General features: G+C 40.1%; 2 protein-coding genes across 3 annotated transcripts; both read left to right on the top strand.

Annotated features, from left to right (window-relative positions):
* The first annotated feature begins 11926 nt into the window (after positions 1–11926).
* LOC148200220 (uncharacterized) lies at positions 11927–16353 on the top strand. Of its 2 annotated transcripts, none has more exons than XM_088111567.1 (2): positions 11927–15704; positions 16213–16353. In XM_088111567.1, the coding sequence occupies exon 1, from the start codon at positions 14671–14673 to the stop codon at positions 15229–15231; it is 561 nt and encodes a 186-aa protein (XP_087967693.1). In that variant the 5' UTR covers positions 11927–14670; the 3' UTR covers positions 15232–15704; positions 16213–16353. The 2 variants fall into 2 exon arrangements, with proteins under 2 accessions (XP_087967693.1, XP_087967692.1); XM_088111566.1 differs by lacking the exon at positions 16213–16353 and adding an exon at positions 16071–16212.
* LOC148200219 (uncharacterized) lies at positions 16205–16918 on the top strand (the record flags this gene model as incomplete). Its single annotated transcript, XM_088111568.1, has 2 exons — positions 16205–16514; positions 16597–16918. Coding segments are annotated over 2 exons (480 nt in total), but the record flags the coding sequence as incomplete, so codon positions are not given.
* Positions 16919–17207: the final 289 nt, after the last annotated feature.

Genomic DNA, 17207 nt, shown 5'->3' with positions numbered 1-17207 from the left:
ACGTGCGTCCGGCGTGGCTGTCAGAAGCGTTAGTGGAAGTGCGCTGGCAGAGTGCGGACGTGCGTTGGCAGGGTGGAAAGCTGGATCTGAGAGTTTCTGAAATATTCTCCACCTTCCACACGCTCCACCATTTTCATTGCTGAGAACTCAATTCTCTCCTCCTTCTCTCTACGTTCTCTGCACTTCTCTCTAAGAAAACACCCATTTCATCTCCTCCATTCTATATTCCAGCACCGTAGAAGGACGTACGGCGTCAAGGGATTCCAGGGGAAACGTTCGTCTGGAGAAACTGAACTGGTAAGTTCGTCCTTCCCCTCTATCGTTCGTCTTACTGGTATGCAAAACCAGTTTTGTGTGCGTACGTTGATTACCATTCTTAACTAGGGGTAGATCTGATGGTGTCTGAGGTTCGTTCATTGTAGCTTGATTTAACGAGCGTTGACGAGCGGGGGATTTGTAGTGGAAAGGAGTAATTGTGTGCGTTTGTGGACGTTTGGTCATTTCCAGGTAAGGGAAGCTTATTTGATTTAATTCATGTTGTGTGCTTCGTTTGAACGTTCGTTAATTACTGTATGAATATAATGCATGATGTTGCTGTGATTTGAGTTGCATGAACGTTCGTTGTTTACTGAGTGAAAATGATATATGACTAAGTTTACGTATGTTGTATGAAATACATGAGATTTGGATGATATGAATTATATGAAGATTGTAAATTGTACCATGACATGAACGAATGGAATTTATGAAACTGCATGATGAGAAATGAACTGGAATGTAAATGAATTGAAAAAGAGTTTCCCTTCATATTGAACGTTCGTGCTGAACGGTCTTTGACCGTTCGATCTCCCTTTTTAATAGTCAAGAATGGGATTCGTTCATTTGGATCGATCCCTGGTCGAGGACGAGCGTCCTCATGTTAAAATGCTTCGTTTGAGCGTTCGGTCAAGTACTGTGTTTGGTATTCTTTGATAAAATCCCTTCTGTTGTATGCACATATGTAATAGTGTATTTTACCGTTCGTAAACACTTCTTCGAAATCAAAGTCTATTATTTTAAGACTACTAGCGTTCGGTCTCAAACTGAGCGTTCGTCCTGGTGCTCGGTCTCACACTGAGCGTTCGTCCTAATCTTATACTGAACGTTCGTTCTGTTTGGTGTTCGTTTCATAATGAGCGCTCGCTCAAAATGGTGTTCGGTCTTATACCGAACGCTCGCTCAAATTGGGGGCTCGGTCTCACACTGAGCGTTCGTCCTAATGATGCTCGGTTTTGAACTGAGCGTTCGTCCAAATGGTGCTCGGTTTTGAACTGAGCGTTCGTCCTAATGGTGCTCGGTTTTGAACTGAGCGTGCGTCCTAATGGTGCTCGGTTTTGAACTGAGCGTTCGTCCTAAAGGGTGTTCGGTTTATACTGAACGTTCGTCCTAATGGTGCTCGGTTTTGAAATGAGCGTTCGTTTTAAAATGGGGCTCGGTCTTATACTGAGCGCTCGTTCTAGTTGGTGTTCGGTTTTATTGAAATAGCGTACGTCCAACTTCAGATTTGCCACTTTCGGCCATTTATTTAAAATTCACGAGCGTCAGTTCATTCAACTGATTCTCAAGGTAAATAACGTTCGTCCAATGAACAATACCATACTTAGCCATTCCCGAAACGTAACTGTAACTCTGCCGTTCGTACTCTGATTCGAACGAGCGTCCTTTTGGTTTCACTTGCAGCGTTCTTCCTCGGTCTTTAGGGACAGAACGTTCGGTTTTGGTTGTTTCCTTATGAATGATGAAAATGATTATGGAATGATATATGGTGAATGATGAACAGTATATGAGATGAAATAAAAGTATGAATGTATGAGGAATAGTGAATGATGAACAGTATCTGAGATGATTTGAAAGTTATGAATGTGAACGAGCGTTCCAGGCAGGAACGACTCATGGTTGAATGTTGAAAGTTGTAAAGTATGACTGTGGATAGTTAATGCTGGCTGTTCGATCCTGATGTTCCGTGAGTGCTCGTCCTCAAGTAGAGAACGCACATCATGCGTGGGAACGGCAGGAGGTCGACGTCCCTAGGGGTACTTCGGACGGAACGGACTAACCTCGGGTGGCAGCTGATGAGGATGCCAGTTACCACACCACCCGGGTGCGTGAACGCCTGTAACTACACAGATTTCATACAGTCCGGACAGTCAGTCATGTTGAGTTTTATTTTGTACGTGCGTTAAAATATGTTGATATGTGATGAATGCGTACGTTGATATGTATGTGTGAAATGAACTGTTTGCTGAAATTTAGATGTTGATGCATGAGTTAAATTACGTAAGCTTACCCTGCGTTTTCCTTGTGTTGTCTCGTCATGTACTTTCGTCTTGTCATTGCAATGATCATCCGTGTGGATGTGAGCAGAGGGAGACGAGCATTTGGAAGAGGCGCTGAACGAAGAGAACCTGATAGAAGTTGAAGTGAAGACCGAGCTGTGAGACGCTCGACTATTAGTTGTTGGCGTGAGTGGTCGTTCAACCTACTCACTCGTTTTCTTTTATTAATCGACCGTTCGGTATTTGTCCTGTGTAAACCGTTCGGTCAGGTTTCTTGTACGTTCGACTTCAGATTGTTACTCTTATGTGTGACGTGCGGCTTTTGTACATTCGTCCGTTATGTTGGATCTGTACTCAAGGACGTTCGTCCTTGAGCGTTCGTTCTCATTTTGGAATTTTATTTTATTTGGAAAATCTGTTTTGAATTATTGTTAAATGTGATATTCTGAATATATAGTTTTGGCTGTATTTTTGGGATGTCACACCTTCGCAGCTTCAAGAGAAGATCAAAATTTTCCTTTTTGTCTTAGTCTCCTTTTCTTTACTGGATTCAATTTCCCCTTCCTTCCCAGCGTTGTTGCAGGTGCCACAAAATTGTAGTGAATGTGACCAAAGGTCACCGGATGGCAACAAGGATACGACGATGATGGAGTTTTTTTTAGCTCCTGTACTAAGGCTCCCTCCTCTCCTTTTTTTTTTGATCTCCCCCTCCTTAGTTAAGTCTTCTTTTTTTTTTTAACCTCCCCGCTGCCCTCCTCCTCAGCATGTGAGTGTGTTAGTGGTGTAGTGGCCTTACCGATGGAATCTGTACAGAGACACCAGAGCACCCGTGGCAGACAGAGGTACCAGAGCACCCGTGGCAGACAACGCCGAAAGTGAAAGTGTCAGCCAAAAAAAAATATTTTCTTCAGAAACCCATACTGTGAATGGTTTGTCAGACTGGCCGCGTGTTTGCTTCACCATGTGCTTCCAACTATTGCTCTGCCGTGTTGGTGTGCTTCCCTTCCAGCGAGGCCGTGAATATGGAGCTGCCCATGCTACTGCCAGCGTTTTGCCTCCCATGCCTCCATTCGTGTCTGCTTCCAGCCATGCATCTACCTTTCTCCAAATTAAAAATCCAAAAGTATAAGCCAGCCCCCAAACTGTCAATAGCTTTTCAGATGGTTAATGGCGGACACCGGAAGCTGAAGGTGGGAATCCTCAGTGTAATGCTCAGACCGAATTTAAAATGCAGCCACCACTACTTTTTGGACGCTCGGTCAAATACGGGAGCCTGCTACCAAAACCGAACGCTCAAAACACTACCACACAGACCGAACGCTCGAGATTGCCGAACGCTATACTGGACCTAGCACGAAACCGAACGCTGGACGCAAATAAGCACAACACCGTCTATGACGAACGATATCACAATGAGACCGAACGTTTAATCACACATAACCAAGACCGAACGTCCAGACGAAGAGCGAACCTTCATTAAAACAAACACTTAAACACTTGGGGCCAAGGATGACCGAACGGTTGAACATAAGAATTGCCGAACGTCCTAAAGGCATGAATGGCCGAACGGTCGAGTAGTCGCTTGTGGATGACCGAACGGCTGAGGCTAAGGACGAACGATCAACGAAAGGGTGAGGACGAACGGTCGCGCAAGGCAGCTGACGAACGGTCACACAAGTGCCAGGACGAACGTTTTTTATTATTTTTTGTTTTTTATTATATTTATATGTTTGTTTTTTCTTTGTTTTTTTTTATGATGAAAATAAATTTATTAATCAACCCGAACGAAATTGAGTGTTGACAGCTGCCCCTCTTTACTTAGATTTTACTAGATCATATGACAAACAAAGTTTTCATATTATCAGAGTAAAAGATAAGTAGAGATAGAAATACTAATTTCGTTCGGACCTCATGATATACAAGGAAGAAACAGAGAATTTTCAATAAAAAGGAACCAGGAACAAACAGGGAATTGTTTTAATTTTTTGAATTAATTAATTTTTTTTTGGACGAGATTAAGTGAATGAGAAATTTGAATTTGATTGGGTTCGACCATTATCTTGCAGATGGCCGAGAGAAAAATAAAACTGAAAACTGGTTTCGACCATTATCTTGTAGATGGCCGATGTAACACCCCTTATAGGATATATTAATAATAATAATAATAACCTTGAAGCATGAATCTTATGAAAGTATTTATTTATTTATTTATTTTATACCACACATTGTGAGATCCCGGTTAATTAGAAACGTAATTAGGTGTCAAATCAGTAATTATTACGCTGCTGAATCACCTAGTTGCTTCCATAAATGAGCCGCGCCACACGTCCAGTGCATTAATTGCGCACTGAACGCTGCATGCATGAGCGCCACTTGTCACGATGGAAGTTTCTGAAGTCAGAGTGAGTGTGTAGGTGTTGGATCGAGAGGCGTTCGTCCGCACGAACGTGGATTTGACAAAAAGAGTTTTCGAAAAACCCTCCACTCACCTGTATCACTCATCTTCTTCCTCAGAACCAGACCTTCCATTTTCTCTGATCTCTCTCTAGAACCGGTGATCTTCTCTCTTCTGTAACTCATCTTCTTCTTCTCCGATTCACTTTCCAGAACCGTAGGGACGTTCGTCCAACTGTGATCTTCCGTTTGGACCGAACAGAACTTGGATCGGAACTGGTAAGTCTTCACGTCTAAGCGTCGTCTTTCTGGTCTCATGCGAACCCTAGTTTTGGTTGCATGCATGGATTTTAGGTCTGAATTATTTTGATTTCTGGCATCTTAGATTTACGTGGGAACTGTTGAGCGAAACTTGGGTGTAAGACGTGGTTAGAGGAAACCCTAAAATTTTGCTTTTGGAAGTACACTGCTATCCAGGTAAGGGAAGCTTATATGTTTAATTTATACTGTATGTTGTGTAATCTGGATTGTATGTATTAAAAGTATGATGTTTGAGTTGTATGGACGACCACTGTTATGGAATATGATTTCTGGTTTGGATTTGTCTGTCATGAACGAGCACTGATTGCATGTATTATATATGTTGTGGTGGTTTGAATTGCATGTTGATTTGATTTATGTATGAACGGAGTATGATTATTGTATAGTTGGAATGATTAAAATATTGAGACCTGTATGATGATGATGTTGAAGGTGAATTAAATCTGGAATGAAAGTTATAAAGTTTATAAATTGGAAATCTGGAAAATTCTGTTAAGGTTGAAAAATCTGAAATTTAAATCATCCCCTTTGATAAATGACGCTCGTCACTGTACGGTCTTAGACCGTTCGGTTTTCATTAAAATAACTTAGATTGGGATTCTTTCATTTGGAAAGAATTCTGCTCGAGAACGAGCGTCCCCATTTTTGTGAATGAGCGTTCGGTTCAGCTCAGTATAGATAAATACTTGAAACTTTATAAATACGTGACGTTCGGCCTTAAGTCGAGCGTTCGTCCATCAATGACGTTCGGCCTTAAGTCGAGCGTTCGTCCTTAATATCGTTCGGCCTTATGTCGAACTTTCGTTCTACAAGGCGTTCGACCTCATGTCGAGCGTTCGTCTTTAATAGCGTTCGGCCTCATGTCGAGCGTTCGTCTTCGATAGCGTTCGACCTCATGTCGAGCGTTCGTCTTTAATAGCGTTCGGCCTAATGTCGAGCGTTCGTTTTCGATAGCGTTCGACCTCATGTCGAGCGTTCGTCTTTAATAGCGTTCGGCCTCATGTCGAGCGTTCGCCTTCGATAGCGTTCGACCTCATGTCGATCGTTTGTCTTTAATAGCGTTCGTCCTGAATTTTTAATAGTGTTCGTCCTGATCTCAAATAGCGTTCGTCCATACAGTTAATTAACGTTCGTCTTTTTAGAGAAGTGTAACTAAGAATGAAAATATGATGTTGAGGGAATTACAAAATGAACGAACCATATATGAGGTGATATTCTGATATTGATATTTGAACGAGCGTTCCAAGGAGGAACGACTCTGATTGGATATTATCTTTGGTAAAGTATGACTGTGGATAAGTTAAGACTCGCTGTCCATCCTGATGTTCCGTGATACACCTCTTCAAGTAGAAGGGGGTACTCATGTTTTGGAACGGCAGGAGGTCCTTAGTCCATAAGTTAACATGGGCGACGTAAGAACGGACTTACCTCGAGTGGCAGCTGTTTGGTGTATCCCAGTTACTACATCACTCGGGTGCAAGGACGCTTGTAACTACACAGATTCATACAGTCCGGACGGTCTGTCTTATATAAGTATTTCTATAATTATTATCTGATATGTTACATGTTGTGTGTGTGAATTGAAATGTAAATGTATGTGTTGATTGTATAAATTAAATATTATAAGCTTACCCTTGCATTTCCATTGTGTTGTCTACTGTCCATGTATATTTCCGTCTTGTCAAAATGCAATGATCATCCGTTGTGGATGTGAGCAGATGGTGATGCGTCCCTTGAAGTCATGCTGGAAGAAGAAAATTTGGATGAAGCCAATCTGGTAGAGGTTGAAGTGAAGGCCGAGCCTTAGAGCGCTCGCTCGTGTTTTATTTTGTTAGCATATTTATGCGGACGTTTTGGTTATAGTCCTGTAAAGCCGTTCGTCCTTAAACTCTTGTATTTCTGTAGCGTTCGTTAGTTTCTGTAAGTTTATGACGTTCAACACTTTAGCGCTCGTTCGTTTTTGTAAGACTGCACTGTTTATTATATTAATGTAATTAATCTTGATTATGGTAATTACCATATTTTGGGATGTTACACACATAAACAAACCATACACACATCATAAGTTCATACATTACAACAAACCAAATCTTAATTGTTTCTTAAAATAACAAAATCAAACGAACATAAATAAGAAAACATTATAAAAATCCCAATAAGTTTTATTCCCGTCTCTCTCTCGAAGAGCTATTCCAATCTAGCTTTATCTGCAATACCATCTACTCCCGTACAAGTACGATGTAACATCCCAAAAATACAGTAGACACCATATAATAGAATTGATTACGATTTCACAACATATAATTAAATCAATCCCTTAACTCAATCAATTCCTGATACTAGACTAACCGTCCGGACTGTATGAATCTGTGTAGCTACAGGCGTCCTTGCACTCGAGTGATGTAGTAACTGTATTACACTCGACAGCTGCCACTCGAGGTTAGTCCGTTTCTTACGTCGCCCATGTTAACTTATGGACTAAGGACCTCCTGCCATTCCCACACATGAACTACTCTCCTCTACGTGAAGATGAGTATCACAGAATATCAGGATGGACCAAGCCAGCACTAGCATGCCCACAGTCATACTTTACAAAATTCCATATTCAACCATGAGTCGTTCCTCCCTGGAACGCTCGTCCAAAATTCACAACCGTTTATTCATCTCATATAATGTTCATCATTTATAATCTTTCACTTTTATTTTCATTTTTGTCTTTCAGTCCAAGTACATAAAATCACGACCTCTTTATGACGAGAACAATTGTGAGGAACGAGACCGAAGAATTTGCCTCGTTCCAAAATAAAGTAATACCGGCCACAAGATAGATGGACGACCTATATTACAAGGTGGCTCGACACGGTCGGTCGACCCAGATGGACGACCTATATTAAGAAGGGTGCTCGACACAGATGGACAACCTGTATTAAGAAGGGTGCTCGACACCATCGGTCTACACAGATGAATGACCTGTATTAACAATGGGTGCTCGACATGGTCAGTCGACACAGATGGATGATCTGTGTTATCATGGGTGATCAACATGGTTGGTCGACACAGATGATCGACCTGTATTAACAATGGTACTCGAAACGGTCGGTCGACCCAGATGGACGACCTGTATTAAGAAGGTTGCTCGACACGGTCGGTCGACACAGATGGATGATCTGTATTAACAAGGGTGCTCGACACTGTCTGTCGACACAAATGGATGATCTGTATTATCAAGGGTACTCGACACTGTCGGTCGACACAGATGGATGATCTGTATTAACAAGGGTGCTCGACACTGTCTGTCGACACAAATGGATGATCTGTATTATCAAGGGTACTCGACACTGTCGGTCGACACAGATGGATGATTTGTATTAACAAGGGTGCTCGACACTGTCTGTCGACACAAATGGATGATATGTATTATCAAGGGTACTCGACACTGTCGGTCGACACAGATGGATGATCTGTAGTAACAAGGGTGATCGACACGGTAGGGAACACTATTGAAGTTAGACCAACACTATTCTTCATCAAGGGATTTTTCAAGAAAAGAGTAAGAGCGCTTGGTGTAAGACCGAGCACTACTCAATACGATTGCTATGCATAATATCGACACTGCTCATTATGAGCTCTAAGTAGAAGACCGACACAACTCATCCTCAACCAGAATTCTTCCCAAATGAAAGTATTCCAATTCAAAGAAGTTTACTAGAACACTAAACGGTCAAGAACCGTTTAATGTCGAACGTACGTTATCATATGGGAGTTTATATTCCAAGTTGCACTTACATTCACTCCTTTCTCAGCATATAAATTTCATATTTTCAAATACTCATATCATAGTACATTTCATATTCACCATATATCAACTCATACTTATGATCATATATAAAAATCAAATATCACAGATCATGCATCATGCAACTCTCAGAACATCCATACAGCACAAACAAACGCATACGAATTAAATTTAATAAGCTTCCCTTACTTGGATAGCAGTGTACTCCTAATAGTATGACTTGGTCTCGTTCAAATATGGCTTTCTACCCTCCACGCTCTTCAACTAAGTCTAACCAAAGAAAACTCAGGAAACTCAGTTTATACCCTTGCATGCAACTGAATCTTAGTTTGCATGTAACCCAGAAACAAGCGTCCAGAGTCGAGCGACTTACCGGTTACAGAACTTGGATCTGTTCGGTTCAGATTGAAGCTCGTAGTGCAGGGAACGCTCCTACGGTTCTGAATGTTGAACGGAGAAGAAATGGGTGAGTAGCAGTAGAGAGAAGTTGAAGGCTTTCTAGAGAGAAGGTGGAGAAAATGAAAAGTTGAGTTCTGAGGAAGAAGAAGAGTGCGTGCAGAGAGTGCGAAGAAGGTTTTTCAGGAAAATTGGTTTTCTTCCCAAGTCAAACGGACGTTCTCTCACACACGGACACTTGTCTTCCACTACAAATTTCAGAGCATTCCCTTTGCGACACTTGGCAGAAGTTGCAGAGTTAAGGTAGTGGGTTTTTAATGAATCAGAGAAGGTTTTCAGTGCATTAATTGTGATTTAACAGGGGGAGGCTGGTTTAATTTTCCAAGGTCTTACATACGATCATCGTAGGTGGAAACCACAACCACAACATTTCAAGGTGAGAAACCAGAAATATCACATCATAAACACATTACATATAAATTATATAATTTCCATGATTTAATATAAATCGACACACATGATATTGCAGACTAGTCTTTCATAAACAATGTCGTTTACTTGTAATTCGTCGTCATAACCTGCTCTCAATAACAGGCGACCCGAGCCGTCTTCCATCGCGACTTCAGACCTATCTCCCCGACTCCTCAAGGACTAACGAGTAAAAACATCGATACTACGCGTAACGATGCACTATACTCAACACGAGCCGAAGTCATTGGGCGAGACATTCACCTCCTCGCGTAGAAGAAGGTGACACTCGAATCTCAGTCTCACGCGTGAGACTAGCAAAAATGCTCAAAAGACAGACAAAGTTACAAGTAAATAACATAGTGTATGTACCACCTCCAACAGAATAAACGTGCTCAATCACGAATTCATACATATTCTCAATAATATGTATAAATAAACCAATATTAGATCAAGAAAATAACCAACAATTCTCAATAATTGTTTTAAAATACTACCAAAGAAATTACGGATTCATACATATTCGCCGAAACGCTATTTGGACGAGAATTATTCATCAAACACTATTTTCAAATCACCAACGTTAATGAACGAACGCTGTTTTCAAATCACCCAACCGAACACTATTTGACCGAACGCCAAAACCGACCGTCATTAAACACTATTCGGCCGAACGCTACAAACCGAGCACCATATTGAATTCAACACTATCAAGCCGAGTGCTAAAACCGAAAGTCATAATGAATCGACTACTGTTTGGACGAACGCTCAACGATTGAAACCTAAGAATACTAACTCAAGGCCGAACGCTCATAATTACAACAATACCAAGGTCGAACGCTCACATCACAAACATACCAAGATCGAACGCTCAAGAACGAACACCAGGTTGGGTTCAACACTACTGAGCCGAACGCTAAGATCAATTACCTAGGCCGAACGCTAAACCATTGGACACCATATTGAATTCATCACTGACTGGACGAGCGCTTAAAGATCAAACATCCTCAAAGAACGAACGCTGCCTATGGCGAGTACTATCTGAATACAAACGTCATCGGAGCCGAACGTTCGCTATGAACGATCGCTAACTTAGAATAAATATCATCAAAATTGAACGTTCGTCAACCCAGAGTATGACCGAACGCTTACAATCTATGGACGTTCACTATCTGAGAACAAGGAACATAAGACCGAACGCTCTTTACAACCTATGGACGTTCGTCTTGAGACCAAGGCCGAACGTATCCAAACCTAAGAATACCAAATTGAGAACGAACGCTCACCATCATTAATCTACCAAGACCAAACGCTTGAGATTACTTCACTAGAATACTAAGTTATGGACGAACGCCTAAAGTCATTAATTCACTCATTAAATACGATTTGAACGAGCGTCTAATATATTACAATCTTTATGGACGAACTCGGACGTTCGTCAAAACCGAACGCTTATCTGAGCAATTTGGACGAACGTCCAATTTTGACTCACCAAAATTGGACGTACGCGCGTTCTGCAGAATTCTGCAGAATCGCACCAGTTTTCAGAAAGAACCCAGAAACTCCTTTTTTATCCAGATTTTACCCAGATTTGTAGCAAACCCATAACATCTCAACAATCAATGAAAGAAATCAAACTCCCCTTACCTTCTACCCATCATACAATATACATGCACCATCAAACATACATATATAGTCTAGCTTTTAACTACCCCAACATGCAAACAATTATATAAATCCTAGTTTCCCCCCTTACCTCTAGTTCCAGTGAGTTTCCACAATCCTTTGAGGTTCAAAGCAAAGACCAAAGATGACTTTCTTTCCTTGCGTAGCAGTGCTTCCCACAATTCAAAACCACACTCCGAACCTATGTTTTAGCATAGTATGTATATTCCTCCCCTCTCTCACATAGATTAGAGTTTATATAAGAAAAATGGTAGGTTCTCATCTAAGTCATAACTCACGTTTAATATGCCCCTACTAAACCTAACCATAGGTTTCTTTTACTTAATAACTCTACAATCTGTCCAAAACCAAGCACAACAAAACAAAACAAATCATAGAAAATCTTGCAGCACCTTTTGTCAACTACTGTCACGTTCACAACCTCAAATCATGCAAAAAAGAGGAAACACAATGCTAAATACATCCAAAACTAAGTATTAAACTATGTTTCCTTTCTTATCATAAATATAGTAAAATAAAAATATATTTTTATTTTACACAGGTCTTACAGCCGAGATAAAATAAAACAAAAAAATGGTTTTGACCATTATCTTGCAGATGGCCGAGATAAAATAAACAAAAAACTGGGTTTCGACCATTATCTTGCAGATGGCCGAGATAAAATAAAGCAAAAACTGGGCTTCGACCATTATCTTGCAGATGGCCGAGATAAAATAAAGCAAAAACTGGGTTTCGACCATTATCTTGCAGATGGCCGATATAAAACAAAACTGAAACTGCTTTCGACCATTATCTAGCAGATGGCCGAGATAAAATAAAACAAAAACTGGGCTTCGACCATTATCTTGCAGATGGCCGAGATAAAATAAAGCAAAAACTGGGTTTCGACCATTATCTTGCAGATGGCCGAGATAAAACAAAACTGAAACTGCTTTCGACCATTATCTAGCAGATGGCTGAGATAACAAAAAAAACTGGTTTCGACCATTATCTTGCAGATGGCCGAGATAAAATAAACGAAAAACTGGTTTCGACCATTATCTTGCAGATGGCCGAGATAAAATGACAGAGAGAAAAATGTTTGATTGCTTTGAATTTGAAATTTGGAATTGGTTGAAATTTTGAGATGTTGAAATTTTTTTGTTTTTTTTAGATAGAAACGAGTATCCATCCTTTTTTTTTTTTTTGAAACAAGGTTTTGCATAAGATTGAAATATGGTTGATGTAAATTATGAAATTGGAGAAGAACTTTGATGCATTCTTTTTGTCTTTTTGAAGGAAGAAAATTTGATGAATATACATGGAGGCAAATTCAAAGTTGATGAAAATATGTACATGATGTATAGGAAGATTATGAAACTATGACACATTTTTTTTTACTGAGTCAATTTGCTTTCTTTGAAATCATCAAATTTATGACGATTTAGACTTCCAATTTTTTCAATGGATGTCCAATTCTAAAGTCAACTGTTCAAAATGAAGCTTGTGTGCTACACATTTCTTGACGAGATACTAGTGTGTACATGCTTGATATCAAGGGTTGGGACAAATATGTGGAGGATGATTAGAAGGATTTGGAGAGTACCGGGTTGGCTACTTGAGCCTCTTACTCCTTAAAACGGCTACAAATGCCAATGTGAGGTAGTAGATACTCAGAAGTTGCTCCAATTTGGAGCATGGTAAAAGGATTGGTATGGACAAATGTATCCGTGAATTGTGAGGGAATAAGTCATGAATCAGGGAGTGAGAATATCATGTGGGATTTGCAAAAAAAATTGCCCCAATTTTGGCGGTAATGGATTTATGAAATTTGGGGCGAGTCAGGATCATGCGAGGCCCAACAAGGGATGCCCCAGTCTTGGTGGTTATAAACTTTTGAAGTTCGGGGCGAACCAAGATCATGCAAGGCCCAACAAGGGATGCCCCAGTCTTTGTATGAGCTTTGAATATTCAGATGAAAAAATTGAGATTAACAAAGTTGCTCAATACTCTGAATGGGCCAGGCCGAAACATATGAAACTCACATAGTTGCCCTGGTTTTGAAGAACAGGCGAAAAGGTTATGAAAAACTTACAAAGTTGCCCCAAGTTTGGGACTCGGGGGAAGAGTTTGAATGGGATATGAATTTGTTCAGAAATTTGTGATGGATATGGAAATGATTGGCTTGAAAGGATTGCCCAAATTGGCTTGATTTTCCTTTGTATAATTTTGATCAATAGGGAGTTCCCTTCTTCCGAGGACATTTATTTTCATCATCATTTTTTTTTACAACTGCATTGTTAGTCATTTTTGTCTTGTCTCAAAAATTAAGCTTTATGAAAATTTAAGCAACCATTATTCAATCTGTGTGGACTTTTATTAGGCTTGTAATGTGGCTTGGGCTAAAGGGTGTTGAAAGAAAAGATATAAAGGCTCAAATACATGTTTTTGGGTTATTTGAAACAAGAGTTACCATCTACACCTTGTATCAGCTATTCGTCAAATCTGTTTTAACTATTTTGCCATTTCTCAAATTTCATTTTTTGTTTGCCATCACTTTGTGATTTTTCCATTTTTGCTTCACTTTTGAGGAATTCTCTTCATTTGATCACTAAGTGTGTTCCTTTGCAATTTGAGTCGACTTCTACTGTGATGGTAACCCTTGTTTGGGTAAATTTTTGAAAAGAAAATTCTCATTGGCTCAAATTTGGTATCAAAGGATATATTTTTGTTGTTTTTTTTTGGATGAAGAAAGATGGCCACACATCATTTCAAATTTTGGTTGCTTTATTTTCGAAAGATTAATTAGGAGACAAGACTAAATGATCTCAACAAGAGTCATTTTTCATTTTTTATTTTTCCCTTTTTTTTGTTTTGTCCTAACGGATTCAGGAATCTCCCAAATGAAAGCCAGTGGAGGTAATGGAAAATCTGCCCCAGTGTAAAACTTGGTGTTTATTATTTGGGCTCAAGAAAATGATTGGGTCAATCTCTTGGTATAGTGAGGGCTGAAGGATGATGTTTTCAAGTAATGCACACACAGATATCTCCTAAGAATATGTGACTTGATCATTTGACTCCAGGAGATTATGACATCCATTACATTTTTTTTTGAAATCTCATAAAATGGATGATTTGCATCGAAAACAAATGACTCAACTCTTGCGTATTTTTTGGTTTTATGCATGAAGAAAAGTAATATGAAATGAAAATGATGATACTAGTTGAAAAACAGATTTTTTTTGTTTTTTTTTTTGAGAAAATTGGGCTTTGTGGACCAGCCTGGAAACTGGACCTTGCGGGCCGGTGTGGAAAATGGGCTTTGTGAGCCATTGTGGAAATTGGGGTTTCTCGGCCAATGGAAACTGGGCCTTGCGTGCCAGCATAGAAACTGGGCTTTGCAGGCCAGTATGGAAAATGGGATTTTTGAGCTATTGTGGAAATTGGGATTTCTCGGCTAATGTGGAATCTGGGCCTTGCGGGCCAGCATGGGAACTGGGCTTTGCAAGCCAATATGGGAAACATGGGCTTTTTGGGCCAATGTGGAAATTGGGATTTCTCGGTCAATGTGGAATCTGGGCCTTGCAGGCCAGCATGGGAACTGGGCTTTGCAAGCCAGTATGGAAAATGAGCATTTCTGGGCCAATGTGGAAATTGGGCCTTGCGGGCCAGCATGGAAACTGGGCTTTGCAGGCTAGTATGGAAAATGGGCTTTCTGGACCAATGTGGAAATTGGGATTTCTCGACCAATGTGGAAACTGGGCCTTGCGGACCAGCATGGAAACTGGGCTTTGCAGGCCAGTATGGAAAATGAGCATTTCTGGGCCAATGTGGAAATTGGGCCTTACGGGCCAGCATGGAAACTGGGCTTGGTGAGCAATGCAAAAATTGATATGAGAAAACTTGATTTAGAAAAACGTTTGAAAAATGTTTTTTTCATTCATTTTATATTTATTTACACAATGTGAAAAATATTAAACATACTAGAAATTTTTTTGTGTTTTTATCTTTTAGAAATAGAATTTAATGAGAAATATGCATGTAATGGGCCGAGTTGGGCTAAAAAAAAGAAAGTTTGAACATTTTCAAAAAATTTATTTTTTTTTTTGAAAAAAGATCAGTACCGACACCAGACGGTTGCAGCGACCGGAACTGTAGCCACAGTGGAAATTTTTCGGCTATAAAACGGGTATCCCTTCGGCGTCCGAGCGACATTTCCGGATCTCACTCTCTCTCTATCCCTCTCTCCTTCTCTTGAGCGTCTGGATTCTGCGAGGCTCCTCCGTCCCCGCCTTCGACAACGTCTGAGTCTTCCGAGGAACTTCTCCCTGTGTGCCTTCCGCTTCTGGGTAAGTCTTCTGAGCTCTTAATCTCTCTTCCTTTCCTTTAAGTTTTTTGTTCCTCCTCTTTCAATGCTTTCTCTGCCTTCTTTTTCTTCTAAGTCTTCCGTTCTTCTTTCTTCCCTTCCCCTTACGCTTTCCTATTTTCTTTTCTTTCTTGCTTCCCCCTCTGTTGTTCTTTCCTGCTTTCCTTTCCTGCATGCTCTTTTATGTTTTTCCCTCCTGCATTCAGTTCGCTTTTCCTTATGCTCTTATTTTTTCTCTTTTCTTTCATGTTTTCCCGCTTTTTGTTCTTTCCTGCTTTTCTTCATTTCCGCATTTCCCTTCTTTTATTTTTTATTTTTATTTCTACACTAATGAACCAAAATATGATAGGTAAAACAAAAACAAAACCTGGACATGAACCGGTTGGACCTAGACCTAATAGGATCCTTTGCGAGGACCTGAACCTAAGACTGGACAATGGACAAACCTGATTTAAAAGATAAACTAAAACTTTCCTTTTTTCCTTTTTTAGAAAAATGAACAAAAACTTAACAAACCTGGAAGTTCAGGACAAATTGGTGTGTAAAAGATGGTGTCCCACGAGAGAGCAAGTAGCCTTATTAGAGGCCTTATTCGCGTTCAGGATAAGAAACCCGAACAGGGAACAAGTTCATGAAATCGCGACCAGGCTCAAGGTATACGGGGAGATCGGGGAATACAGCGTCTATTGCTGGTTCCAGAATTATGGATATCGTGAGAAACAGAGATGTCTAAAGCAAGCCGCTGCTACCACGTCTTACTCTCCAATTCCCCTCCTGCCCCCCTTTATGGATGGTAAGCCCCCTTTTGCATATTTTTGTTATTGTTTTCTTCTCTTTCTGACATTTCTAAATTTTTTTCCTTTTTGTTCTTTGAGATCTTTCACACACCACGCCATTGGTTCCAGATCGGGTGACGCTGGACCCCTTCCCGATTCCACCGGTTCCTGACAGAAGAGAGATCCCTCACATCTTTTGGTTCCAGTTGAAGGCTCCTTCATTGGAACTTTCTCTACGGCCACCCTCTGACGATGATGATGATGAATAGTCCCTCTAAGGGGACCACAACTCTTGAAGCTTGTTTTGTTATTTTTTAAGTGTTTTTTTTGTGTTTTTTTTTATATTTGGACTGTAAGCTTAACGATCACCAGTGATCGACCCCTAAACATATTTTATGTTTGCCATGTTTTTTGTGTTTTCTTTTGGTTTTTTGAATTTGAATTCCCGGTAAGGTGAGGTAACTTTGTATCCTATCATTTAGATCTACCTGTTTTTTGTTGCATTTTTATTTTATTTATCATAATGTCAAGATCGTATGAGTGTATTCAAAATGGTATCTTTGTTCAAAATTCTTCCCTCTGTCCTTACTGTAATTTCCTGCTCTGATGATGAAATAAATTAGATTTTTATGTTGTTTTTCTTTTCATTCAGTCTAAAAAAAAAATTTCTAATCTAAACGAAATAATGGAAAAATGGGTCCAAAAGAAAA

Source organism: Vigna umbellata, chromosome 4 (assembly GCF_029865625.1).
Source record: "Vigna umbellata cultivar VRB3 chromosome 4, Vumbellata_1.0, whole genome shotgun sequence".
In the NCBI taxonomy this organism is placed as follows: Eukaryota; Viridiplantae; Streptophyta; class Magnoliopsida; order Fabales; family Fabaceae; genus Vigna; species Vigna umbellata.
The sequence above is the reverse complement of the archived record's forward strand: the minus strand, read 5'-3'. Positions and strand labels throughout refer to the sequence as shown.